At 37.0% G+C, this 27,610-nt stretch overlaps 1 protein-coding gene across 1 annotated transcript in view; it reads right to left on the bottom strand.

The window, feature by feature from the left end:
* Positions 1–27,610, bottom strand: part of Luzp2 (leucine zipper protein 2) — a 177,300-nt gene that overhangs the window by 59,394 nt on the left and 90,296 nt on the right. Inside the window, exon 6 of the mRNA XM_059253341.1 lies at positions 25,124–25,186. Coding sequence (XP_059109324.1) covers positions 25,124–25,186 — 63 coding nt within the window. The remainder of the gene's footprint in view (positions 1–25,123; positions 25,187–27,610) is intronic.

Below are 27,610 nucleotides of genomic sequence, written 5' to 3' on the forward strand. Positions count from 1 at the left end.
AGTAGAGCTTGATGTCAAGGATGATGATACTTTCAGAGGTTGCTTTATTGTACAGGATTGTTTCAGTTATCCTAGGTTTTTGTTTTTTCAGTATGAAGGTGAATATTGTTCTTTCCAGGTCTGTGAAGAATTGTGTTGGTATTTTGATGAGGATTGCATTGAATCTGTAGATTGCTTTTGGTAAGATAGCCATTTTTACTATGTTAATCCTACCTATCCATGAGCATCAGAGATCTTTCCATTTTCTGACATCTTTTTCAATTTCTTTCTTCAGAGACTTTAAGTTCTTGTCATACAGGTCTTTCATTTGCTTAGTTAGAGTTACCCCAAGGTATTTTATATTATTTGTGGCTATTGTAAAGGGTGATGTTTCTCTGATTTCTTTCTCAGTCTGTTTATCATTTATATATAGGAGATCTACTGATTTTTGAGTTAATATTGTATCCTTCCACATCATTGAAGGTGTTTATTAGCTTTAGGCGTTCCCTGGTAGAATTTTTGGGATCACTTATGTATACTATCATGTCATTTGAAAATAGTGAAAATTTGACTTCTTCCTTTCCAAGTTGTATCCTCTTGATCTCCTTTTGTTGTCTTACTGCTCTAGCTAGGACTTTGAGAATTATATTGAATAGATGTGGGGAGAGCAGAGAGCCTTGTCTTGTTCCTGATTTTAGTGGAATTGCATTGAGTTTCTCTCCATTTTATTTGATGTTGGCTGTTGGCTTGCTGTAAATTGCCTTTATTATGTTTAGGTGTGTTACCTGTATTTCTGATCTCTCCAAGACCTTTGAAGGGGCGTTGGATTTTTGTCAAAGGCCTTTTCAGCATCTAATGAAATGATCATGTGTTTTTTTTCTTTCAGTTTGTTTATATGGTGTATTACATTGACAATTTTCATATGTTGAACCAACCTTGCATCTCTGAGATGAAGCCTACTTGATCATGGTAGATAACTTTTTGATGTGTTCTTGGAGTCTGTATGCCAATATTTTATTGAGTATTTTTGCACCAATGTTCATGAGGGAGATTGGGCTGTAATTCTCTTTCTTTGTTGCCTCTTTGTGTGGTTTGGGTATCACGGTAACTAGTCTCATGAGGAGAGTTTGGTTCCTTCTGTACCTCATAAAAAAGCATTGTTCTTTGTTTTTCTATTGTGTGGAAAAATTTGAAGAGTATTGGTATGAGCTCTTCTTTGTAATTCTGGTACAATTCTGCACTGAAACCATCTGGTCCTGGGCTTTTTTTAGTTGGGAGACTTTTAATGACTGTTTCTATTTCCTTAGGGTTTAGGGTCTATTTAAATTGTTTATCTGGTTTTGATTTAATTTTGGTATGGGTACCAACCAAGCAAATTGTCCAATTTTGTGGAGTACAGGTTTTTGAAGTATGACCTGATGATTCTCTGGATTTCCTTGTTGTCTGTTGTTATGTCTCCCTTTTCATTTCTGATTTTGTTAATTTGGATGCTCTCTCTCTGTTTTTTGGTTAGTTTGAATAAGGGCTTGTCTATCTTGTTTATTTTCTGAAAGAACCAATTCTTTGTTTCATTGATTCTTTGTATTGTTCTCTTTATTTCTATTTTATTGATTTCAGCCTTCAATTTGATTATTTCCTGGCATTTATTCCTCCTGGATGAGTTTGCTTCTTTTTGTTCTAGAGCTTTTAGGGATGCTCTTAAGTCACTAGTGTGAGATTTCTCCAACCTCTTTATGTGGACATTTAGTTCTTTGAGTTTTCCGCTTAGCACTGCTTTCATAATGTCCCACAAACTTGGGTATGTTGTACATTTCTTTTTCATTGAATTTTAAGAAGTCTTTAATTTCTTTCTTTATTTCTTCCTTGACCTATTGGTGAGTCAGTTGAGCATTTTTCAGTTTCCATAAGATTGTAGACTGTGGGATATAATTTCTTAAAGGAATCACTCAACCCAACTCTCTGATCAACTATTGTGATTATGTTAAAACATTTAATTGAGAGGTAGGGTATGTCCTGATGGGTAAGCAGTAGTCAATAGAAGCTGTTGGGTAAGCATGTATAGAAGAGTTGGATAGAGAGTAGTGAGTAAATAATGGTGGACAAGTAGATGTTGAAGGATAACTAGTGAACAGATAGTGATAACAGGTGTTGTTTGAATTTTAGATAGTCTTTTAGTAATAAAACCCAGTGCCAGATGTCAGGGTAAAAGCTGAAAGATCAGAGAAGCAGAAAAGCCAGCCACTACTTTTTACATGTATGAAATACTCAGCCTAAAGAGAGTGAGTTCCTGTTTCCTCACACCTTATATACCTTTCTCTGCCCAGATCTCACTTCCTGGGATTAAAGGCCTGTGTGCTTCCCAAAACTGGGATTAAAGGTGTGTGCCACCACTGCCTGGCTCTGTTACCAGTGTGGCCTTGAACTCACAGGAATCCAGATGGGTCTCTGCCTCCAGAGTGATAGGATTAAGGGTGTGTGCCACCACTGTCTAATCTAGTGGATGGCTTTGTCCTCTGATCCTCAGGCAAGTTTATTAGGGTACATAATATATCACTACAAACAGGTGCTGATAGGTAGTAATGGTTGGGTACTAATGCATTGATGCTGGTGAACAGATAATTGTAGATAAATTCTTATGCATAGTTCCAGTTAGGCAGGTATGGATAGATAGGTGTTGGTGGATAGGTGCTGGTGCATAAATAGTATAAATTCATAAACAGATGAATTGGCAGAGGTAGTTACATACTGATGCTGGTAGAAAGCTAAGGGTGGATAAGTATCTGTAGGTAGTTTCTTGTGAACAGGTGCTGATGGGCAGGGGCTGGTGAATAGGTACTGCTGAAGAGCTGTTGGTAGATAAATACTCATATATAGGTGCTGGCCAGTAATACAATTAAGAACTTCTGTCTCTGTCTCTGTCTCTCTCTGCTCTCTCTTCTTCCCTCCCTCAACTAAATGAAAATAAAGTGTATCTTTTCCTCTCTGTAGTGCAATATGAATGTTTATGTCTAATTTTAAAAACTTAAATATTCACTGTTTCTTGAACAAATGGTAACAGCATGAAATGATTACTTTCATGGAAGAAAGCAAAACAAAAACTAATAACTAATTTAGGGTAAGTTCACCAGAGACTTGGAAATTTTTGTATTCAAACAAAGCCTTTAATCAACTCTTACATTTTAAGTTAGCAAGAAGAAAGCAATCTCTTTAAATTAAAAAACCTTATATTCAAAGTATATGTTGTTCATTTATGTTACTGAAAAAATGTTCAAATAATATTCTTCTAGACATGGCAGAGCAAGTAGTACTATAATAGACTTCCTCCCACAAACAGCTATGAGTCAGCAGTACCTGACTGGCTATTGGTCCTAGAAACATGAATCATCCTTTAAGTGTATCTGTCTTCTAACTGGGGACCATTTCCTGACCAGAGTCTCAAGAGCTGAGACCCAAAGGGCTCATATTTATGTAACAATGTTAAAAACACGTCCTCAATAGTTCTGTGTTCATCACTGGAATTATAAATTTGTTGTTCACATATTGAGACAATATAATTAGACTGGTGATTTATTTGAGCATCAGAACTCAGTCTTTGCTGGTATAATTTGCAGCAGTTTAGTTTGCTATGCTGTAAGAAAAAGAATATTTGGGCTTAGATGAATTCTTGATCTTTTAGTCTACCTTATAGTTCATTGAATGAGGCAATCTTTCATGTACCTGGGGGGTTTCATGTGAATCTGTCTTTCTGTGTCAAATCATGGGAAATTCCTTGCATTCCTCCTTTAATATTTAGTTTCTAAACCTCCTTCATTCATAGATGAAAAGCTAGTTTCAAGCTAGCTTGAAGGCTGGAGAGATGGAGCTGTAGTTAAGCGCTTACACTGCTCTTGCAGAGATTCCAAGTTTAGTTCTCAGCACTCACATTAAATGACATGCAACCAACTAAAACTCCACCAGCAGGAGATCTAACAGCATCTTCTGGACTCTGGGGGTCCCTGCTATTTCATGTGCTCAAACCTACACACCTACACACACACACACACACACACACACACACACACACACACAATTAGACATTAAAAGTATTTTTTAAAAAGGAAATATCATAGATATCCTTTACTGGACTACAAATATATTCTTAGCATTCTTATAATATTCTTCAAGAGACTTATATATTTTTCTTTCTATTTCTCATATTACTAGAATATTCAAAATATAAAGTGATTTGCTAAAGAATAGAGATGATGCAAAAAATACATAACTTTGTCCTGGGTGCAAGAAAGTCCTAAGGGTTTCCTAATAGACAGGATTTTTAACAGTTAAACAGTTTCTAATCAGCATCCTGGTGAATGCTCACTTTGAAGCTGGCTTGCCACACTCCCATAGATTCAGCCAGGAGAAAGACAATGAGCCCAATTCCATTTGGACAGTTTCGAGCTCACATTTTGAGCCTGAGGAAGATTAGCAGGATGTTGGCAACTCACATTTGCAGTCTCTCATGGCATTGGATCAAGGGGGCCACATGACAGACAGCACAAGCAGTGGGTCTTACTGTCAGTGTGAATCAAATTCTAAACTATTACAAAATAATGCCATAGTCTTCAGCTGTACCCAAAGGCAGAGGGGAAGTAAAATGGGAAAAGTTCAGTACTTTAGTATTATATACAAGAAATGTTTACATGGCAGCCTTCTAATAATACTACCTACGCTTATAAATTTTATGAAAGTGTAAGCAACACTCCATCAAGACTTGAAATAAAGAACAGGTGAACTTCACCAAACTGATCCACATAGGTATTTCCAAGTTAGCAGAGTAACACAACCAAGCCAATGGGATAAAGGTGATTGTGCTTATTGGCGAGTGACAACTAAGTGCCAAGAAGATGTACAGCATTTCAGTGTATGGATGGAAATAAATAAATTGACTGTTCACCAACAAATATGAAAATGTCCCAATATTTGAACAATTTCCATGGCTATCTTAATACAGACTGGTTTAATTCTATCCCACTTACTGTAATTATCATCATCTGTTTATATACTTGATAGCTTTTTGCCTCAGTCCAGCACTAAAGGAGTTATTATTGACAACTGAGACTTGTGTTTATTTTGTTGATCATTGAATCAATAATTTTCAGAATAGTGCTGAGTACCCAGGGCATGTTTAGTAAATATTTCATCAATGGGAGAGCAGGCAAGTCAACATGATGTTAACCAAAATGCTGAACTAGGAACATGTCTTTCACTTTCTGACAACTAAGTTAAACCTTCTTTGCTACTGAACGACAAAACTAATGGGCACTCAATATGTACTTGTACATAAACATCCTGAAGAAGTAGACCCCTCCTTTCTCTGATAGTTACTAGACAACAGCTGTGTCCGGGGTAATGGTTACAAGGATTGATGGCTTGTTCACATTAATGACTAGCATATTATCATAACAGACACAACCCACAATGTTTTATAGATTTCAGGACTAAGTAAGTTGGGTTATTTCTAAAAGGTACTTTATTTCTTATATGATAACAATAAGTTGAATGTCAAGATTATCTCTATTTTTGCAAATCTTTTTGCCATCAGGAGAATGCATTTAGCAAATTGTTTATGTCCTGCACAAAGCAGCAGTTATACTGGATGCTTTTCCTAACCACTCTTTCAACATTTCTACTTAACAATTTAATTTTCTGAAAGCAACACAGCCTCTGTCCACACACCAGTGTATCAAATTCTTACTCTTCTCAATATGCATTTTTCTTCAAAATTCATTTTTATGGTTGTTAGCAGAGAAAAAAAAAACAATAACAAGCGACAGAGTTCACTTTAGTTTGGGTTCTTTCATGACTATCTCAAAGTGAGACCAATAGAAGCAAAATGCGGTTGAACTGCTTACAGCAGCTAGACCAACCAAGGGGAGGGAGGCCCTAGACTCTGAGGATGGAGAGGGTGGGTAGTGGAGGTTTTCCTGTTATGACAATACCACCTTTTATGTAGTTGTATATAACATAATTTTCTTTTTTCTTTTCTTTTTATTAAGAAATTTTCTGTTCATTTTACATGCCGACCACAGATCCCCTCCCCTCCCTCTCCCACCTCCCCAGACTTCCCCCCATCCCAAACTCCATTCCCATCTTCTCCAAGGCAAGGCCTCTTGTGGGGAGTTAGCAGAGCCTGATACACTCAGTTGAGGCAGAACTTTTAATTTTTATAAACACTAAATACTAATTGGTGAGTGTAATTTAAATTGTAAGAAATTAAAAATATATAGCAGTCAAATATAAGGGCATCTAGAGGCTTGGAGGTCAGCTACAGATTTTCCCCCCACATGGCTATATGTGAAAACAAAACAAAACAAAAATGGTGTGGATATAGCCAATTATGCATATTAGGTCACATTTGCCTTGGTTGTGATGGTGGTTATAGAATTTTGCAGAAATCGGAAAACCCACTGAGAATGTGGGAAGCATCATTCAAACCACTCCAGGTTGACTCTAAATATACGAACCAATTATTTCTTATAGGCCAGTGAATATGCAAATTGTGAGAGTTAAACATATTCCCAACAAGCAGATCCAGTCTGTGCTTTGCAGGAGGGTGGCTCCTGGGTAGGTGTGGCAGCTGCTATGAAAGAGTCTTCTGTCAAGTTCTGATTGGGATCTTATTACATTTACTGGGGCACAAAAAGATGAAGAGTCTCTTTCTACCCTTATAAAAAGTAACTCCTAAATTGTAGTACTGGAATGAAAAGGCTGATTGAATATTTTCTGAGGTCTAGTAATAGGAATTTTATTTTTATAGTTTAAGTGTGTTTTAGTTGAGCTAATTGGGTTAATGACTAAAGCTACAACAAAAGATACAATATAATTGGAGCCTAGGCAGAACTCTACAAAGAACAATCACAAACTTCGTTGAGGCATTTACCCAATCTTAATGGCTTAGACTTAATTAAATGCTCATTATTAGAGCTATCAGAAAGAATAACGAAACATAGTATAAAAGTCTTGGCATATCCCTACCCTTTCCCCATTTACTTGACTTAAGAATAAAGAAAGGGACCTTATTTTCCAAGTCCTTGGCTTTTCTTCTTCAACACGGAATAATATCATCAAAGGAATTTAAAGAATACTGCATATGTGCCAAAATGTGGGCTGCATGGAGGAACTGACCTCTTCAATCATTCCAAAATGTGACACATATTGTCAGCATTTAGGAAAGGAGGAAAGACAACCTCGCTAAGTCTTTAGAGCTCACAGACGCAGGATCTCACTAGTGTGTGGCACATGGTGCCCACACACCTCATCTAGAAGCCTTTCCCTAATTAAGACACACCTGTGCAAAGGCAGTAAACTAGTGAGCATTTTATTGGTTTTATGCCAGTATGATGCTGATGCTGCTACACTGCGATCCAAATCAGTTAGTGCCAGAGGACATGAACTCTACTCTGTCCCTCCTGGACCAACAAAAGATACTTGAATACAAGCCAGAGTTCACTTGAGGTAGTTCGTGAAATTGCCATAGAAAACAAGGAAAAGAAATTTTCTTTCCCCAAACTTGGTATCAATCCCAGGACCTCTAGCATGCTAGATAAATGTCACTGAGCTATGCTCACAATCCCTCAGAAAGATTCTTGTTGAAGTCTCCATTAATGGATTTTTTTTTCACAGATGTAGAAACTTAGGAAGATAATTAACTTAATCCTTCATGAAATTTCCTTCTTAATAAAATAGTATTAAATATTTAGCTGCATGAAAGATTTGTCCTTGGGCTTAAATGTGATAACAAAAAAAATTCTGAAAGAAAAAAAGGAAAGAAAAATTCTGATATACATTGTTTTCTCTATATATAACTTAAAAATTCATTCATTTTTGCCTTTGAGACAATTATTTGGAAATTACCACTGTAATTTTGTTTTGGTTTTAGCAAAATTGGCTTTTTGTAACTCAATTCATTATCTTGATTGCTTCTACAAAGGCAAAAAGAACTTAATTTCTATTAGTTTGTTTCATATGGCACCAGTTCCCTGTCAGAGAGGTTGCAGGACTCAGGCTGTGCCCAGGAGGGGCCATGTGCTTACTTTGCTCTGCTATAGCTGGCATCCCCTTTAATCTAGTTGGTCAGGCTTAGTATGTGGTGATCTTGGTCTAATCCAAGAAACTGACAATTAATTCATTAATAGTGCATCTCTTTTAAATGGCACTTTATTTCTGAGTATGGGGGAACACTTTGTAATGATTGCCTTTAATGTCTTTTATTTCTCCATTCATCTATTGATCAATTCAGCTGCTAGTTAGTACATTCATGATTCTTTACACTTATAAACCATCTATCTTATCATCCTACATTTTCTTACCTGCCCTCATATACATCCAGTTAGGTGACTCTTAATTCATCCTTGGCTGCTTGTACCAATGAAGCTAGTGAAAACATTGCATTGCACATTAAGTGGACAGATCTTACATTATTAAAGAAAGATATCTCCAGTTGGACAGAGTAGGCATGCTACTATAATCCCAGTTCTTGGGAGGAAAATTGGAAGTTTGGGGTAGTGATCTGGCAATATGAGACCCTCTTTAAAAAACAACAACAAAAATCTCTATTTCAACAAAATCAGTTTCAAAAGTTTATACTAATTAGTCACATGAAGAATGCCTGTGAAGACATTTCATGGCAAGGAAACAAACCTCAGGAAGAGCTAAGATGGAGAACAGGAAGCTACAAGAAAGTGAGACCTCGTTTCCAGTGTTTGATGTTATAAGAACAAAGAGTTTGAAGGTAGTTCCTGGACAACCTTAGAAGCTACATAGAGTCTGGCAGCATTTGTGTTAAGAACTGCCCAGGCAATGGAAAAATGACCAGTACAAAGTGGTCTGATTTGAAATTTAAACAAAGATTGTTCCATTCACAGTGTGGCAGACACTTGGGATCCCTGTCAGTGCTTGGAGAGAGTGGGTGGGTCCGAGCTAACCGAAGAGGAGCATGTAGAAAAGCATTCTAAGGAAAGGTTCTAACTTTTCTGCATTTCTAAATGAATGTGCACCGCGTTGGCAGCATCTCTCGGATCTTACTGTAGGCTTGTGAGTTCCAGAATCAGTATGCTCATCGGCTTCATTCCTTCCAGCTTCCGCATTATGGAAACAGTGGGGAGGAGTGAGGAGAGATGCATTTTGACAGCCAATTGTGCTTCTAATCTCTAGAGCTGGCAAATAGGAGCCTATTCAGGAATACGTTGCTCTTGCCAGTGGCATCTGGCAATTAATGCTGAAATGTGGCTTCCAGCTTGCAAAGAACTGAGGATTTCTCTGCACGGATTTAAAGAGAATTGGCGCTCCTCACAGTTTGCTACTACACTGTACTGAAATCAGCTGTGTATAAATGCAGTTAGAAATAACGTGCACGAAGGCTAATTCTATCCATATTAACCTTCACACAAGTTCAGGAAAAATTTAGTAAGGAGTGAAGTTAAAGCTGCAACCCTGAGTCAAAAACAAAATAAAACGACAAACAAACAAACAACAGCCTCCTCCAAAACAAACCAAAATAAACAACAGCAGCAACAAATCAAACAAAACAGAACACCTGGCCAATGCAAGCTTTCAGTTCCAGTTCCAAGTCTCAGCCTTTGTCAAACATCACTCAGGCCTATACGTTTTTTGCAAAGTGGACACTCCTGATGTCCTCTGATGCTCTGGAACGACAGACCATGCTACTCCATCTACTCCAAAAGCACCTTCCCCAACTCCTTTACTCTAAGTGAAGGGCAAACTCGTTTTTCTTATTAATATTATGGAAAGGTTCCAATCAGACCACCACCACCCTGACATCCCCAGAGTGGTAGCAGGTTTTCCACATGTTCTGCTCTGAACTCCGTATCATCCCACACTGCTGTGGCTAAGTAAATTGGAATAGATGAGCATTCACTTGACTTCATTAAGTAATCCAACAGAGAGAAGGAACTGGCGTTCATATGGCCATGGTGGAATGCAGAGACACTGAGCTGGGAGGACAGAGGCATAAAGAACGTGACATGTCTTCCTCCAGGAGAACAGGCACAGTCAGAAAAGATGAAGCCTGGGATATAACAGATGGACGGGAGAAGGCGTGTATTGTTATTATGCATTTGAGGGTTTTTTTTTCTGAGTATCCAGAAGTGTAAACAGGAGTGTAAACCTCCCTAATTTTGAAGCTAAAACTAACAATTTATATACTTTGATCAAATTGCTCAGTCAAGGGTGAAATCAGAAATTTTGAAAATCATAAATCTGAATCAAAATCAGATTTCTGAATTTTCTTTTTATATTTCATATTCAAAGTACTTATGTATTGTACATAGCTTCAGAGACAAAGCCTCAGCACTGAACACTACTCAAAGTGACGTAAGATCTGATTTGGTGGCCCAGGAGCTATACGGCGTGAGAGGTGAGGACTGGTCAGGATATGTGTCTGCTGTACTCTTCCCATTCAGCTCTCGCTTTACTCTGAAACACTAGATACTAATAAAGAAAATTAATCTGAGCGATTCGCTCGCACTTGATACGATATTTAAATCTCTGCCAATTACTTTTCTAAACCTCTCAAACATCTGTAAGAATGTGAGCCCCTGTGACCATGGCTAAACAAAGGCTTTCCCAGTAACAAAAGGAACAATAACATTAAGAAACATTAAAAAACTTGACAAAAAATTAAACATTTTTAACTTTGAAAATCATATTCAAGACAAAGGAGACATAAATACATGGAGAAAACATCTGGACAAAGGTTTCTGGCAATGAACTTGTACCTGAAATATATGTAGGTACATATATCATACAAAAATAAGATACGTCTAAAGGGATAAAACACTTCATCATATTTTCACAAAGTTGATACTCAAACAGAATAGAAAAGTGTTCACCATCATTAATCTTAATAAAATGAAGTTATAAGCTATAAGTTATATGCTCATTACTATGAACATAAAAAAGGCAACATTTAAAATAACTGACTAGCCAAATTATCAGTACAGAACCAAGAATTATATGTAAATTTTTACTTAGTAAAGCTAATTTTAATACATATGTGTCTGAACATTTTATACGTGTGTGTGTGTGTGTCGGGGGGGGGCACAGCCTGTGTGGTAGGTTAATAGAACATGGAGTAGAGATAATGGCACTCTGAGTATAGGAAAGAATTCAGGGCCTATGGAGAAGAATAGGATGCTGAGATGAAGCCATCCACAAGCTGAGAAGAATAGGCAGTCGAATTAAAAAAAAAAAAAACAAAACAAAAAAAACAAAAAACAAAAAACACCAGCAATTTCCAGAATTTAAAATTCTGAATCATGACCGAGCACTGGCAGAATTCAGGTTTATCTGGTACATGAAATACTCACACCAAATGTAAGGTCAAGATGTAGGCCTTATGTACATCCTACTTCACAAATGAGTCTGTCAGATACGCTAAGCCTGTAGGCCGAAGATGATGCCGAAATGTGCAGAGAAACCTCAGGTGACTGTCCAGGCAGCTGGCTGTTTCTGTCAACTCACAGTTTTTTGGAAGTCACTTATTTGCACTTCCTGTTTTACTAGGTAATATTTCCTTCTTGGGTCTCTGAGGGAGTTGAAGATTAGATAGTTGTAGTAACAATTTTCCTTGTTAAGAAATTCAGAAAAGAGGTATTAAGTATATAAGTTTGAAAGACATCATAAGACAGTTTTCTGTTGGTAATAGAAGTTAGAATAGAAAGTGAATTAGCTACATTTTGGATGCAGCAAAATAGGACAGATAATGGAATATTTTCTTTGACTTTGTCAGTGCAAATGGACTAGACATTGTTGATGTACTTATTGGTTGTATATATTGTATATAGTTATTGTACATAGTTTTTCTTATATTATAATTTTTTTAATTTTTATTAGACAAAAAAGGGAAAATGTGATATTTTATTTGTGCTGAAATGTGGCAATATTTTATTTGTATGTTAATAAATAAAGTTTGCCTGAAGATCAGAGGAAATATCAAGCCATTTTAAGTAAACACAAAAGTCAGGCAATGGTAGCACACGCCCTTAATCCAATCACTTATCAGGCACGGTCTCTGTGTGTTCAAAGCCACACTAGGGAACAGAGCCAAGCGTGGTGACACACACCTTTAATCCCAGTACCAACCATATAGACCTTGAGGTCTTTACAGACAGACAAAAAGTGACAGAGCTGTTTAGGAAGAGGAAGTGAGGTAGCTGGGCTAAAATAGCCAATGAGAGGGCAGAACAGCAAGGCAATAAAGACATGGGTAAGACAGGAAGTAACTCGCATTTTGAAAGCTGGAGAGCTGGTGAGGTAAGGTTGGCTGGTGGCTCTTCCTATTTCCCTGATCTCTAAGGCTTTCACCCCTATATTTGGCTCCATGTTTTTTATTTACTAAGACCATTTAGAAATTTGTCTACAGGCCTATACTCGTCTGAAACAGAAGATGCTCTGGTAAAGTGCTATATTCAAATTATTTCTTTAGACATGGCCTGTACCCAGTCCAATGCCTAAAATGCTGAATGTTCTTGAGAAACATTTTTTGAGTAGATTGATTTCATATTGCTCCATTTGATAAATTCACATATGTGGACTAGTTTCATAATTTGCACTTAGCTTGTTGTTCATATATTTCTCTTTGAACAGACTAAGCTCCAAAACCTCTAAACAAAAAGTTATATAATGTACTTAAAATTTCACATGACAATGCTATCAGCTTTTGAAAATTATTCTCATTTTAAAATAGTTAAGTCCAAATGTAGGTATTAAAGAAAGCTTGCTACTGTCGTCACACACACACACACACACACACACACACACACACACACACACACACTTGTTAGAGCTATAAGTACATTACATTGACAGCCAGCACCGATGTGTCAGAGTGTCTCCACAGATAGATGCTGAAAGGAAATTAGCTTTTCATATTTCCCTGATGCAGTGAGAGGGTTCATATGCCCTGTACTATTTTCTATGGATTAGAATTTCCCTCCCATCAAAACACAAGAGTAACACAGTTTTATCTCCCTATGCCTAATAATGCAAGGAAAAGGGGAAGAAATGTGTCTATTTTATCTGCAGGTGTTAAAACAAAAGCAAAAGTAAACTGGAAGAAGTACAGAAGACAGCTTGCATTTATTTAATGACTGTTAGGTTCATTTATTGTTTCTGTACTATGATGGCAATTTCAGAAAAATTAAAGTGAAATTACACAATTCCCTCAACAAGAAAAAAAATCCAAGGTTCAACCTAAACTCCAGAATAATGGATTGCTGACATTATGAAAAAAATAAAGTAAAAGTTCTAATTTTTGCAAGTAATAAAAGCTAATGCTTACTCTGCTTTACGTGCTAGACAGGAGAAGGAGTTGATAATTTAGTTACATTTATTCATTATATTCTTAAGGTAACTGTTTGATGGAAAGGCTACCATTACTTTCTTTTTGTAGATGAGAACACAAAGGTTGACCTGTGTTCAAATCTATACACATCTTACACATGTGAGGGTGATCATGAGTACCTGATTCTACACACTGAGCCATCATGGTTCCTTTACAGGTCAATGATGAAGAGATTAACCCCGCTCTAAGTGAAGTACAAGCTTGGAAGCCACCTAAGGCAAGTAAGAAAGTTCCTGGATATCTCTCATGTGATGGCTATTCTTGGTTGTCAACTTTACATCTGGAACTAATAGAACCCAAGCAGATGGGTACACCTGTGAAGGATTTTTCTTAGTTAAATCATTGGAAGTGGGAAGATCCACCTTTAATCTGAATCTTTTGAAGTGGGAATAACCAGCTAATTAAAACTACAGATTGATATCTTTAATTTTATTTAAGAATAAAGATTAAGATATGGGCCACACTTTGTGGTGTCAGCCTATATAAACTACATGGAAGAAGAAAGCTTACTCTTTCTTTGCCTGCTTACCCTCACTATTGCTGGCAAGTTCATTCCTTCACTGGTATTAGAACCTCCTTCTTCAGGATTCTAATGTGCACTGATGACCAGCTGAAGATTCAGCCTTGTGGACTGAACAACTACTGGATTCTTGGACTATCTATTGGTAGAAAGTCATTATTGGACTAACTGGACCACAGCCTATAAGACACTCTAATAAATCCCACCATATATATATATATATATATATATATATATATATATATGTGTGTGTGTGTGTGTGTGTGTGTGTGTGTGTGTGTGTGTGTGTGTGTGAGTTACTGTGAAATACTACAGAACTATTAGAATGCACAATGCTCTGTTCCTCTAGAGAACCTTGACTAATACACCCTATTACTCAGGTTATTTTTTCTTTCTTTAACAGTTAAGTATTTAGTTTAAATGAGAAAAGTTTCATACTCCATTGAGTAGCAATAAAATTTCCACCCTCATTAAATTTCTTATTAGAAAGAAATAGGAAAATATTAGATTATGAGGTGTTTTATTCTATTTTAGGGGTACAATGCTTCTACACTATTAGTTGTCTTTTCTCTCTTCCTTTGTCTCATGCACATCCTAATGTCAAAGACTTTTGAGTTAGCACGTTCCCCTGCTCAGTCACTGATCTTGCCTTTGTGTTGTGTATTCTGAAGATCCTCTCTTCTGGATACTTTTAATATATAATGAGTTATCTTGAAATACCATGACTTAGTGTGCTGTGAGCACTAGAATTTAGTCTTCCTTCCTCAGCACAGTAACTCCCTCTCTGGGGATAGATGCAGAAGTGGAGTTTCTGGGAATATGAAGTGCTAGTTTAAAGTTTTTATTTATTTGTTTTCATTTTGATTCTGCTTATTTTCTTTTACTTACCATGCAGAATCTCATGAAGCCATTTTCATGCTTGTAAAGAATGAAATGTAGTTTAAGTACATTGCCCTGTACTGTGCTACCCTTCCCTCACTTCCTGGTCCCCATAGTTCTCCCCAAGACAGCCTTGCTGCCAATGTTTCAGATTTTTGAGGAAGGCCTCTATTATTTGCCACATTGACTATACTCCACCATGTGTGCATAAGAGGTCCCCTTTCTCTATGTTTTCCTAGTGTTTCAAATATTTTATCTCTTAATAACGGTTCTTACAAGAAGGTTGAGAGGAAATTTCTCCATGCATCATCTTGCTTTATATAAATACAAATCATCATGCCTCTATAAATATATACAGTTCTTGTGTATCAATTATAATGACATAAATAGAGGCTGGGGAAAATACTCAGTGGATGAATCATCTGCTGTTTAAGTGTGAGAACCAGATATCAGAACCCCCAAACCCACATAAAATCTGGGTGAGCATGGCTATTGGCTGTAATCCCAACATTAGAGAGGCAGAGATAGAGGATCTCATGTTAAATTGGCTGGTTAAATGAGACAGAATTGGTAAACTTCAGATTCAGCGAGAGACCCTGCCTCCATAAGGAAAAGTGTAGAATAATGAAAAAGACACTGATGACAACCTTGGGCCTTTGCGTGCGCGCGTGCGCGCGCGCACACACACACACACACACACACACACACACACACACGAATGCGCTGACATGCACATACAATAAAAATAAATGGCATAAATAAAATTATATCAAAACTGTGATAGTGGGTACAAGTTGGGAACTACTAAAGAAAGAAATAAACCAGAGCCAATGAAGCTGCTACTGAGTGGGAAGTACCTGTGTGGTTCCAGGTTGTTGCTTGCATAGTCCACATGGCCTCAGACAATACAAGTCCAGCAACCACATCAAAGGAAAGACAAACCATAGAAGAAGGCTCATCACCATGTCTGCAAAGCTTGCAGATGCTTGATTCTTTTCCCATCAAAAAGAGTAGAATTACATGCAATATCAGTTCCCTTTTCTCCACAGATAGTTTTTAAATATATTTTTCTCAGTGTCTCTCTGGATTACATTTCAGCATCTCTCCCTAACTTCTGTTCTGACTCTCTTCATGATCACAATGCTTTTCAGCACTTCCTACTAATGTTCACTAATGACACAAATTCATACTACTATCTTCTGGGTTGGATTTCTTTCTCCAGATTTTTTTTTTTTTTTTGGTTTTTTGAGACAGGGTTTCTCTGTGTAGCTTTGCGCCTTTCCTGGAACTCACTCGGTAGCCCAGGCTGGCCTCAAACTCACAGAGATCCGCCTGGCTCTGCCTCCCAAGTGCTGGGATTAAAGGCGTGCGCCACCACCGCCCTGGATTTCTTTCTCAATACAGATGGCACTCTCCCTCCAACCCCTTGATTCCTTCATTACTATTACTACAATTACTACTACTATATTATTATTATTGTTGTTGTATTTCTTCTCTTTAAATACTGTCAAGCACCTATGCAGAGTATAATGATCTTGGTATAATGTCTCCAAGATCTAATCGAACTTGATCCTTGTGTGAAGCTAATTCTGAGGCATTAATAAAACCCCTGATTACCAAATCTTTTTCTCTGATCATTCACACCACAAGTAGTAGACAAAGGGCTTCCGAAATATTTAACTATGTTTTATTAAAATCAATAATTAACTGAAATTCCTAACAATCTGTTTTATATCTGTTTTCTCTATTCCCACTAAAATGTATCAACTGTACTAGTGAAACAAAAAAATGTAATAATAAATAGAACTGTTATATGACAACAGCAAAAAAAAAATTCATTCAAGGGAGATGATGTGCAAGATAATGTGGCCCTAAGTGAATTGACTTAGAAGCTTCCTACTACCTAGTGATATCATAGCTTACTCAGTGTCAGCATAACACATGACTGTGTGATGATTTTGTGGGAAATCTTGCATTGCCAGCAGGATAAACCTAAGGATGTGTCAGTAGGAAGAACTGGTGATATTCCACAATAATATTATACATGGTTATGCTGCTGAATGTGTTCATGGCATGATACATGTTAAATCAATTCTATACTGAACCTAAAATGTTTAGTATAAGCTGTAGAGTGTGCCATATTGGCACCAGCATCTTGTATCTCAAGTTTGTGTGGGGATCTGACTTCTCACAATGACTGAATCACACAAAAGCAAATTTCTGTGAACTGTCCCCATGTAACCCTGGGACAGTGTCCTCTTCAGAAAGCAATACCAGTAAATTAAGGGAACTGTTAAAATGAAAAGCAAGTAACTCAGTTTCAAATACTGATTCTTTTTAACTCTGTCAATGTTTAGGGAATTCTAAAAGTGAGAAAAATAAAACAAATGCCGTAAGAACAGATTAATTGAATGGCTAGGGCCCCTGTAATTTAAAGTGAGTGTCATAGACTTTGAGAATCAGTTCTAAGTTTGGACTTTTCAGAAATACAGAATGCTAAGTCACATCTACAACTGCTAGATTCTTTTTTAATATGTGATATTTGTAAACATTAATTAATACATCTTGGTTTAGTTTGCCTAAAGCTAGGAATTGTTATTAAAACACCCAGAATCAAACCAGCAATCTATGAGAATGCTTAATTGCTATTGATGTCTTGCAGTCCAAGACACTGCAGCATACAATTACAAGGGTTCAAACCAGTGATGTCATTGATATGATAAAGTGTGATTACTATTCTCCACAATACATTTAATTTAAACAATTTTAATACAGGAAGAAATGAGAGGTGCTGTAATACAGAGCTGACACAGTTTCTGTTCTATAAGAAAATAATTCATAGGGCTATTTTCAATAATAGTATTTCAGTAGATTTTAGAGGCATTATGAAATAATTTACTAGTCTAATCTTTATAAAAATTATCCAAAATAGAACAGAGTATGATATTGAATTATTATATCAAAGTTTTTCTAACAGTTATTGGACTTAAAGGTCAATTATTGTCACAAACAATTGAATTAAAGCTAATGGAAAAGGAGACAAAAATAATATAAAATTTCAAATGTGTTTCTGGACAATTTTGAGTTGCAATTTTGTTAAGAAACCGCAATTATAGGGCTGGGAAGATGGCTGGCTGTGTTAGTAAAGGGTCTGCTGTGTAAGTATGAGGACCTGAATTCAGACCTCTAGAAAGCATATAAAATATCAGGGTAGCAGTGGGTAGGTAAAGTCATCAGAGGTGGATACTTGAAGCTCATTGGCTGGCCAGCCTTGCTGTACAGAAAAACTTTAGGTTTAGTGAGAGAACTTGTACCAAAAATAAAGATTTTAATTCTGGGAGAGTGTAAGGTCAATACAGAAGGAGAAAGTGGAACGACAGGCTACTGACATTAAGATTATTTGATAATGCCTCAAGCGATCATATTACTTTGTATTTGTAGTTTGGCCACATGAGTTGACAATGCCTCCTACAAGAGCCATGTATTCACACAAATTTCAGTACTAGGTACAATAAACTTCCTTTAGAATAATTTAGTCAGGTTAGTCCAAGTGACATCAAAAACAACAGAGTTTATTGATATAATCCTTGGTTACTTTTCATAGGTTGAAGGTAAGCCCCTGTTGCTGCAGACAATGCAAAATTAGGACACAGATTTAAGATGATTCAATCTGGATTTATTTTGAAAGCCTCCTTCCTGTGGTCTGGCTTCCATGAAGCCAAAAAATACTTTGCAAGCTTCCAAGGATCCGAAGTAATTAATAGTCCTACCCAGTTGCAACACCTATGAATCACAATAATGACCAACATGGAAAGATATCCATAAAGGCTCAATAAACGTCAGGCACATGCTGGTGGTAGCAGCAGCTGTCTAATTAGGCTTAAGTCAAACTCAGCAGGAGTAAAATCATGCCTGGTACTAGAAACCTAGCCAGCTTCCCAGGCCTAGTGAAGTCATGGATCTTAGAAAAGAATCTACTACTGTTACATTGCTAGACTAAAATAATTCCTTACTACAATTTAAATATTGTCCTTACACCCACAGATAAGTTTAGCGACCACTCTTCATCAAAGAAGTCTCTCTTAACAGCAAATGGAGACCATCACAGAAAAACACACTTAGACACAATGCAGAGATCAACAGATCATAGGGAGCCTAGCCCCATTGGGTACATCTACATCATAGCTCCTGCATGTATGGCTCAGAGAACATCACTGAAGAGGAGCAGAAATATTTTGAGAGCCAGCATATCAGAAAGTATGCTATGAAAGACCTTATCCTAGAAATGGTTGAATAAATAAGACCAGGACAATGGTAATATCAATAGACGTGCTAATGTTGTAGGGGAACATTTTCTCAGGACCCTTGCTTACACAAAGAGTTTCAGGGAACTAATAACTGGTGAGTGAAGGAGATTTATTCTCTCCTAGGGATGAGCCCCCTTATTGGCCATCCAAGGCAAGGTGGTCAAGCTTGAAACCATATATACACAAATGATGAAAGGCTCAGAAGACTGTATTTTACAGATTTCTACATACATACATACATACATACACACATGTAACAATAAAAGTCTATGAAAAAGAAAGCTACTAATTTAAGATCAGGGGACATGGAAGAGGTTGGAGGGTAAATACCTGGGAGGGTCTGGAGAGAGGAATAAAAGAGGAAATGATGTTTTAATTAAATTAATATTATAATTAAAATGTGTGCATTTTTAAATGTAAAGAAAAAACTAACAATTCAGAGTGGCCAAAGAAGATGCCAACTTTGGGCATCCACATGCAAGCACACCCATATGAATGTGTGCCCACATGCACATTTGTGCCACATGCCCAAAACTGGCAAGTGCACATATATGCACACACATAAAGTAATTACATGTATTTCTGTTCTTTTTTACAGTCATTATATTTTTAATCTGTTCATATAATAACTTTATTAGGAAATAAAACAATACATTTTTTAATAATCTGTTTCTGTAAAACCTGAGATCTGTGTATGTTGGCTGCTGCCTAAGGGTGTAAACATGAGCTGGGCTCTCTCTGAATTTCGTGGGGGTTTGCATGTGTCTGTGTGCTAAGTTGTGTGTGTGCAAAGTGAAGCTAAGGAACAACTTCTCTTCTGTTTTTCCAATGTGCTTTCATAGATGAAATGGAAAGTATAGCATGGAATATAATTTTATATACCCCAGACACTGGGTGGAATGAATTTCTTAAATTAAATGAACAAAGTCAAGAGAGGTGATAATTTGTTGGTAAATAAAAATTCTTCAGGGAGACAATTCACAGACACTTGAAGAGATTATTAAATACCTTGTAATCTGCATTTTAATTCTGAATATCATTTCGGTTTCATAAATAACTTTGAAGTGTGTATGTTTGAATGTTACCTACTTTTTCCTGATATAGAAACTGATATTCAACGTGTGGCTCCACATAATCTCCATTTCTAGGTATATGATTTAGCTAAAAGGGAAGGCATCTCCTCCTTCAGCTATGTATGGTTTTAGTTACATCAGACTAAATGTGCCAAACAAGCAGACATCTGCGTGTGTCCATTAGATGATGGTGAGGCTTGATGGAATAACTTTCCTATAGCTATTGGTGATCATTGTCTGACTTGCATGTTCCTTCTGTCAGTTGGCTCATGCTATTCCATCTTAGACTCTATAGTAGATTAGTTTTGTATTGTGTTCTCTTCTTGGGTTGAAAGAAATAGGGACTGAGCACAAACTTCTACCCAGAATATAGAAAGTTACTGCTACTGTGTATCATATCATACATGCATTGTGGAGACTTCTGACTCAGAAGAAGACTTTTACTCCATTTTCTGGAGGTTAAGTAGTAATGCCTGGGGCAGTGTTGGAAGATATGCTACTTGTGAGTTTTAAAAATGTACAGATTGGGTTATTGGATTAAAATTTAGAAATATGTATTGGTGGCTGTAATTTCTAACTTACAGCTGAGTGTCATAGTTCAGACACTGAAGTTATCTCTATTGTCTGCTTCCATTCCACAGAGGACTGTACCTTCAGGCTGTCTCAAATTTACTAGGAAATTAGCTCTACTCTTGGTCAAAACTGGTTTCAACCAAAGTGTTAAAAGTGTTCCTTTTTTGTTCCCTCTGAAGGAACCTAAGAGAAGAAAGTCTCTAAAACAGAAACTACAGACAGAGACACAGGGTAAAGCAGGAACTGGAATAGAGGACCTGGGGAAAATGGTCATTGGTAAAGCCTGGTATCTCTGTGGGAACAGCAGGTTTAACAGAAATAGAACAGAATTTTTCAACAATTGTTCAGGAAAAAGAAGACCCTTGCTTTGGAATGTTATAGATCTTAATTGCCAAGTATTTATAGGCAGAGGTGGTGCTGTCAGGGGGGTTAGTCTGAGTTTTGTGGAACCTGAAGCAGGTGATGTTGACAGGAGTCTTCTGTTATGGAGAGTCCACTCTCTTACACTCTTATACATTTATCTTACGATGAATGGATGTGACCTGTTTTTCCCCATGAGCATGCAGAGACCAGCTTACCTGAAATATTTCTTTAGTAAGATAAATCCAGGCCTAGTGATTCCACTGCCCATGTCACACTGATAAAACACCCCCAGGGTGAATTTCCTGTGGATTCTGTTCTGGCCATTCCTATGAGGGATGAGATTTATGGTGGCCCGTCTCTCCTTTTATAAAGTGCTATAAATAGTGTCTGCTGATCAACTTTCTTTGCAATTACCTTAAGCAGCAACTATCTTCTCTTTCATTATGCATAGGTTAACAAACTCCCTTGTAAGTGAAAAAAATAACACAAATGATCTAAGAGCTAAATCAAGGATGTTCACAGATGCAGATTTGGCTTTGTTTCTTTGTTTTCTGAGACAGGGTCCTACTACATAGCCCTTGGCTGTCCTGGAAATAGCTATGTGGACAAAGTTGGCCTGGAACTCACAGAGATCTGCCTGCCTCCACATCCAGAGTACTAGGTTTAAAGGGATGCACCACACCCAACTCAGACGTAGATCTGAAATGCCTCCTGACATGACAGAGGACAAACATCTAAAGATGTTGCCAACAGAGTCTTCAAAGGACAGCAGTTTGCTCCTGTCACTTGAATCTGCTTTTATAGCCATTAGGATAAAAGACAGGAAACAAAGCACCTTAAAAAATATATAACGTGTGAAATCCCTGGATGTACATGGCTCTTTCTTCAACTTTATGGTGATAATAAATTTTAAGTTTGGAATAGAGACATTGCTGTATTGTTCCCTGTATTTTAATTGGGGATGAGAGCTGCTTGAGGGTGGTTAACTACAAGAGTTGAGAAGAATGGACTCTTCCTAGAGAGTAACTTCAGGGTGCTCAATTGTGTACCTAAAATGTGCTGTGATTTCTAGTTTAGAATTGCAAAAACTAAAGTGAACGTATCTGACTAGGAACATGTGTTTAATCATCTATGAACTAAGAATAAATAGGATGAGTAAACATGTCTGAGCAGCCTCTGCCTCCATAGCATCTCATGTTGCCTTGTACAGCTGTGCATAGACTTGGGCCTGGAGTACGTCCAGACAGTTCCTGAAGGGAAGTGATTTCCCCCCAAGAGGTTCATGATATCTGACTGCTCTATTTGTACCAAAGAAGAAATATGAGTCACCTTAATTTAGTGTAAACTAAAAGCCTATCTCAGGGAGAAGGCTGCTTGAGAGGTGAAGTCAAAAACTTAACATGATGGACCAGACAAGCAACAATCCCAGGATCAACCCACCCCTCAGATCCAAAGAGCAGTGTGCTACCAGCATTACTGGCTTTATTTTGACTGTCTTCTGTGACATTAAAAGTGTTATAGGCATCACAGCTCTAACTTTTATATTATGCCTCTACAACAGCCTTCAATCACCACTGCAATAATGAGGCAGAAATGATCCAATCCTATCTGAGTGGGGTGGCTCTGCAGAAGCATCAGGGTATAAAAGCTTGATGTTTGAGTGCCGTCTAGGAATGAGTTTTGAAAACTGTATCAGATTTTAGAATGAGAGTTTGAGGCTAGATGGGAATCAATGGAAAGGATAATAGGATTATTGGCAATGTCCAGAATGGATGCAGTCTGGAATTGGGGAAAACACAAACATAATGAAATTTATAATGTATTTAGAGACTCAGCATTGTGGTACATACTTGTATTCCCACCAGCCTTAGACACACTTGCCATCAGAAAAAGTTCCTCGATGCAAGCAAGGGTATTCAGAATGGAAGAAGACAAGCTTCCATATACAAGAATACTTCCTAACTGTCTAAACTTTCAAAATACTTAATAGTAAACTGGTCCATTTCATAGTGCTCCACAAGAACAAACATGTCACCTTAGAGTGCTGAGTACTTTCAACTGAAAATGCTGGATGAGTCTCAGATATTTTGTATGTGAACTTTTCCAGTCTTCTCTTTCCCACAGCCTCAACACAGCCATGACACTGACCAATAAAACACTGTCCTCTGTGGATCTTTGGAACGGCTAGCCATGAGGATATGCCCTGACCTAGAATGGCTAATTGAAGGTCGTAGAGGTGACAGGCCAAGCCTCAGTAGGGAAGAATGACAGAAAGACTGAGAGGTGATGGCACAGACAAGCCCTTCTGAGCATCTCCTTACTCAGTTATGACACCTTGTTCTTTATTCAATCCCATTTATAAATAGTTATTTATTCTCTATTGAAATTACTCGTAAACAATGACAGTTTTCTCCAGGTATTTGGGGTTTTATGTCTGACAGGTCCAGATGTTTTCTTAGGCTTTTGGAGACTGTGGGTTAAAGGGCACCAAAGCCAAGTCAGAAGGAACATTTGTCAAGATGTGCCAGAATCACGTGTTACATACAAATGCCTGTTGGCATAATCAGAACATTTCCTTTGATTCTAAAGCCAAGAAGAAGTACAGTGTACCACTCTGTCATTTCTCATTGTTTTCAATAGATATCATTTCACTCCCACATTTAGTAAAATATTTATATCTTAAAACTAAACCTCAATTTTTCACTTATGGTGATCATTACAGTTAAAATGTGTTAAAAAGTAAATATTACATGTAATTTAATCTTATTTTACTGACATATCATTATAACTACATATAAAAGCCCAAGTATTTATCTCAGTACTGCAGGAGAAAAGGTACATAGAAAAAGAACAGAAGTCAAGAGCCTTTACTCTCTATTCCTGGGTAAGAAAGAATGGGCTATAAGGAATTCTCATTAATTTAATTACACAATACAGAATGTCTATAGTTTTCAAGATAACAAATCTGAAATGAATGTCATAGAGTTATGTTGTCTAACAATCTTTTTGTACACTGTGCAGATGTTTTGCTCTCATTGATTTAATAAAGAGCTAAATAGCCAATAGCTAGGCAGGAAGAGGTTAGGCAGGACTTGTGAACAGGGAGAGAGCTCTCTGGGATGAAGAATGGTGGAGTTGCCAGATAGACAAAGAGGGAGCAAGACATACAAAAGAACAGGTAAATGCCGTGAGTCATGTGCAACTTATAGATTGATAAAAATGGGTTAATTTAAGTTGTAACAGCTAGTTAGTAACAAGCCTAAGCTATAAGTCAAACTTTGATAATTAATAGGAGGTCTCCATGTGGTTATTTGGGAGCTGGCTAGTGGAACAGAAAAGTCCACCTACAAGGTTAAGTCAAGGAAGCTGGGGAAAACACTCCCTTATGCTTTATTCTGCAATTTCTTGACCACATACACTCCTCTCTTGACTTTCTTGCTTCATTGAAAAAAATATCCAAATGTTTAAATCAGTGATAATAAACTTAATCTGTCCCTCTAAAGATCGTAATTTAGTCCCATCTGCAAAGCCTCCTGTGACAGAAGATAATGCTCCTATAGGCCAGGAATTCAAAACCGAGACAGCCTGGACAGCCATTCCTCTCTTCACATTCTCAGTGGATGCGGATTTCTGAAGTTCAGATTTTGATCAGATACACTTGTGACTGAATGTGTCAGTAAACTTCTGTTAAGATTGTAGGGTCACCAGTCAAATGCATGTGTCAAAACTTTCTCAGTATATCCTTTATTCTATGGAAATCTACCAAAGGCAACCCTCCTAAATACCTAATGACCATAAGTAGAGTTACAGGAACTTAAAATACATTAGAATCAAATCTGCCTTGGACTACAAATGGACCTAGTGATTCACTCATACTCATTAATTAAGAGGTGGGAAAATAGAGAGAACTCCAACTCAGACAAGGATTCATTAGAAAGTCCAGAAATTTCAATTAGTCCAAGTAATATTTTTTTGCAAATTAGGTGTTGGAAGGGCATTTGGAAGGAAAAGCAGGTAAGATGCTTACCTTAAATAACAAATCCTTCTTCCCATAACGGAGCTCTTTCAGTTGGGCTTGGATTTTTTTTGACTGTAAAAGGAGAGATATACATTAGTGTCTATGCTCACTTTTATTTTCAGTCTTGAAGATTTAAATATTTTCACACTGCACAGGTATAAATTCTTCAGCTTAGTAAAACAGAAGCCTATAATTTGGACAATCAACAGAGAAGACTAAATTTAGTTTTAACATTAGACATGTAGACATCTGGGTCAGGAAGCAAGAATTCAGTATGTTTAAAAAATTATATGTTTACAAAGGTGTTATTAAAATAAACTTTCTATCTTGTACTCTACACACAAACACACAAAATATCTGTAATTTAGGCATGACAAAAAATCTAATTTTAAGTGGCAAGGCATGTGTATAAATGCAGTTATTTCTGTTGTTATTTAATTACTTTTTTAAGATCAGTGATGGGTAACTGTAAATGAATGGACAGGTTTCAATTCACTGTATTTTCAATGGAAACTAGCAACCAAATGGACAGAATGCCAGCAAAATTCTATTATTCAAGGGTGAATTGGGTTAAAGAAGACTACACTTTGTAACAGGATACTTATAAATACAAAAATGTTTAACAAACTCAATTGCTCCCAGTGACATATTGCTACACACATTTACCTGCATCCTTATAATTTATCTGTAAGCTGGAGAAGAAGACTATGTATCCTCAGCCTTTTAGAAAAAAACATGATTACTAGTGCTGTAATGCGAGTACCTCAGCTCACTGAGTTTCTACTCTTGAAATAATGGGTCCTCATACTTCACTGGGAAGAGACATCCACATGGCAATATACACATATGCACACACACATACACATGATCGTGGGCGAATGTATAAAACATGGTGAAGAATAGTAGGTGCTCACTGCTTTAGCCCATATTCTAAAATCAGAATAATGTGGAGAACAGCATTCTGTATGATCTGAAAATATCATAAAAATTTGCTGTTGGATGTTGTTCTATATGCTATGGATGTGTTGCTCTGATTGGTTAATAAATAAAGTGCTGGTTGGCCAGTAGCCAGGCAGGAAGTATAGGTGGGACAAAGAGAGGAGAATTCTGGGAAGTGGAAGGCTGAGTCAGGAGATGCTACCAGCCACTGCCAGGATGAGAAACAAGATGTAAGGTACCAGTAAATCACAAACCACATGGCAATGTATAGATTAATAAAAATGGGTTAATTTAAGATATAAGAACTAGATAGTAAGAAGCCTGAGCCATTAGGCCAAACAGTTTAAATAATATAAGTGTCTGTGTGTTTATTTGGGTCTGAGTAGTTGATGGTCTGAGCGGGACTGGAGAAAACTCCAACTACAAAAATTTGTAAAAAGCAGTCCGGGACAGCTTTACTTATGATCCCACAGCAATTGTGATAGCATTCACCAAGCCTTTCAAACTCAAGCCAGACCAAATTCTAGGACAGAGAGGAGAATTAGTCTTCCCCATGGAGGAACCCCCAGATTGGTTATCCAATACCAAGTGGTCAGCCCTAGAAAAATATCCATGCAGGCAACACTGAATAGACCCAACAGGTTGTATTTATATATTTTTATATGCATATATAACAATAATGATAAAAAACACAGGCTGTGAATTTGAGAGGGACTAGGGATTAGGAGCATGGCAAGAAAAGAGGGAGGAAAAAAAGGAGGGATAACATAATTATATTTTAATTAAATTAAGACATATTCCTTAAAAAAGCAGTTGGCAACAAAGCTAACTGTTCAAAGTTTTTGTTTTGTTTTGTTTTTTAAAAGTATCCCATGTCTAACAAAAGTTATCCTCTTTTCCTGAGAGGGGCAGTCAAATGTCCTATGCTCAGAATCAGAAGACCGAAGTTTACAAGTGAGAATATGGGATTGTCAGAGGCCGTGAATAAAGAACATTTAAACATGACCCTTCAACCTCTGGAACTTATGCTTTTATGTTAGAATTAATACTTTCTATAACTGTACTCCTTCAAAGTTTTCCAAGTGTCCAAAATAATGATAGCTGGTTCAGAGCCTCGTCTCACACTAAGTTTTTCTCTATGGTGATTCTGATTTACATGGCTATCATTACTTATGCCACTCATTTTAGTAAAGCACAATCTTATTCTAGGCTGATGTTCAGGACTCTTAACTAAGCCAAATAATTTCTCAGGGAAACAGTCTTTCTCTCAAATAGGGTTGACAAGTGTAGGTGGGAACTGGCAGATCACTGTTGCAGATAGTATTTGTAGACCTGTCCAGTGCCATCCTCAATCCTGATTAATTAGTGCTGTAATTTCCAGGAGTCAAAAAAGACTCATTTTATCTATTTGTGATATACATTTACAATCTATTTACATAGAAGGTGCACATTATGATTTAAACTTTACATTATAACAATAAATATCTAAAACACCTAATGGTTTTAGTATAAAAAATTAGAATTAAATCAAAATTTATTTATTTATTTATTCGTTTG

The sequence above is a fragment of the Peromyscus eremicus genome, chromosome 1, assembly GCF_949786415.1.
Source record: "Peromyscus eremicus chromosome 1, PerEre_H2_v1, whole genome shotgun sequence".
Lineage (NCBI taxonomy): Eukaryota > Metazoa > Chordata > Mammalia > Rodentia > Cricetidae > Peromyscus > Peromyscus eremicus.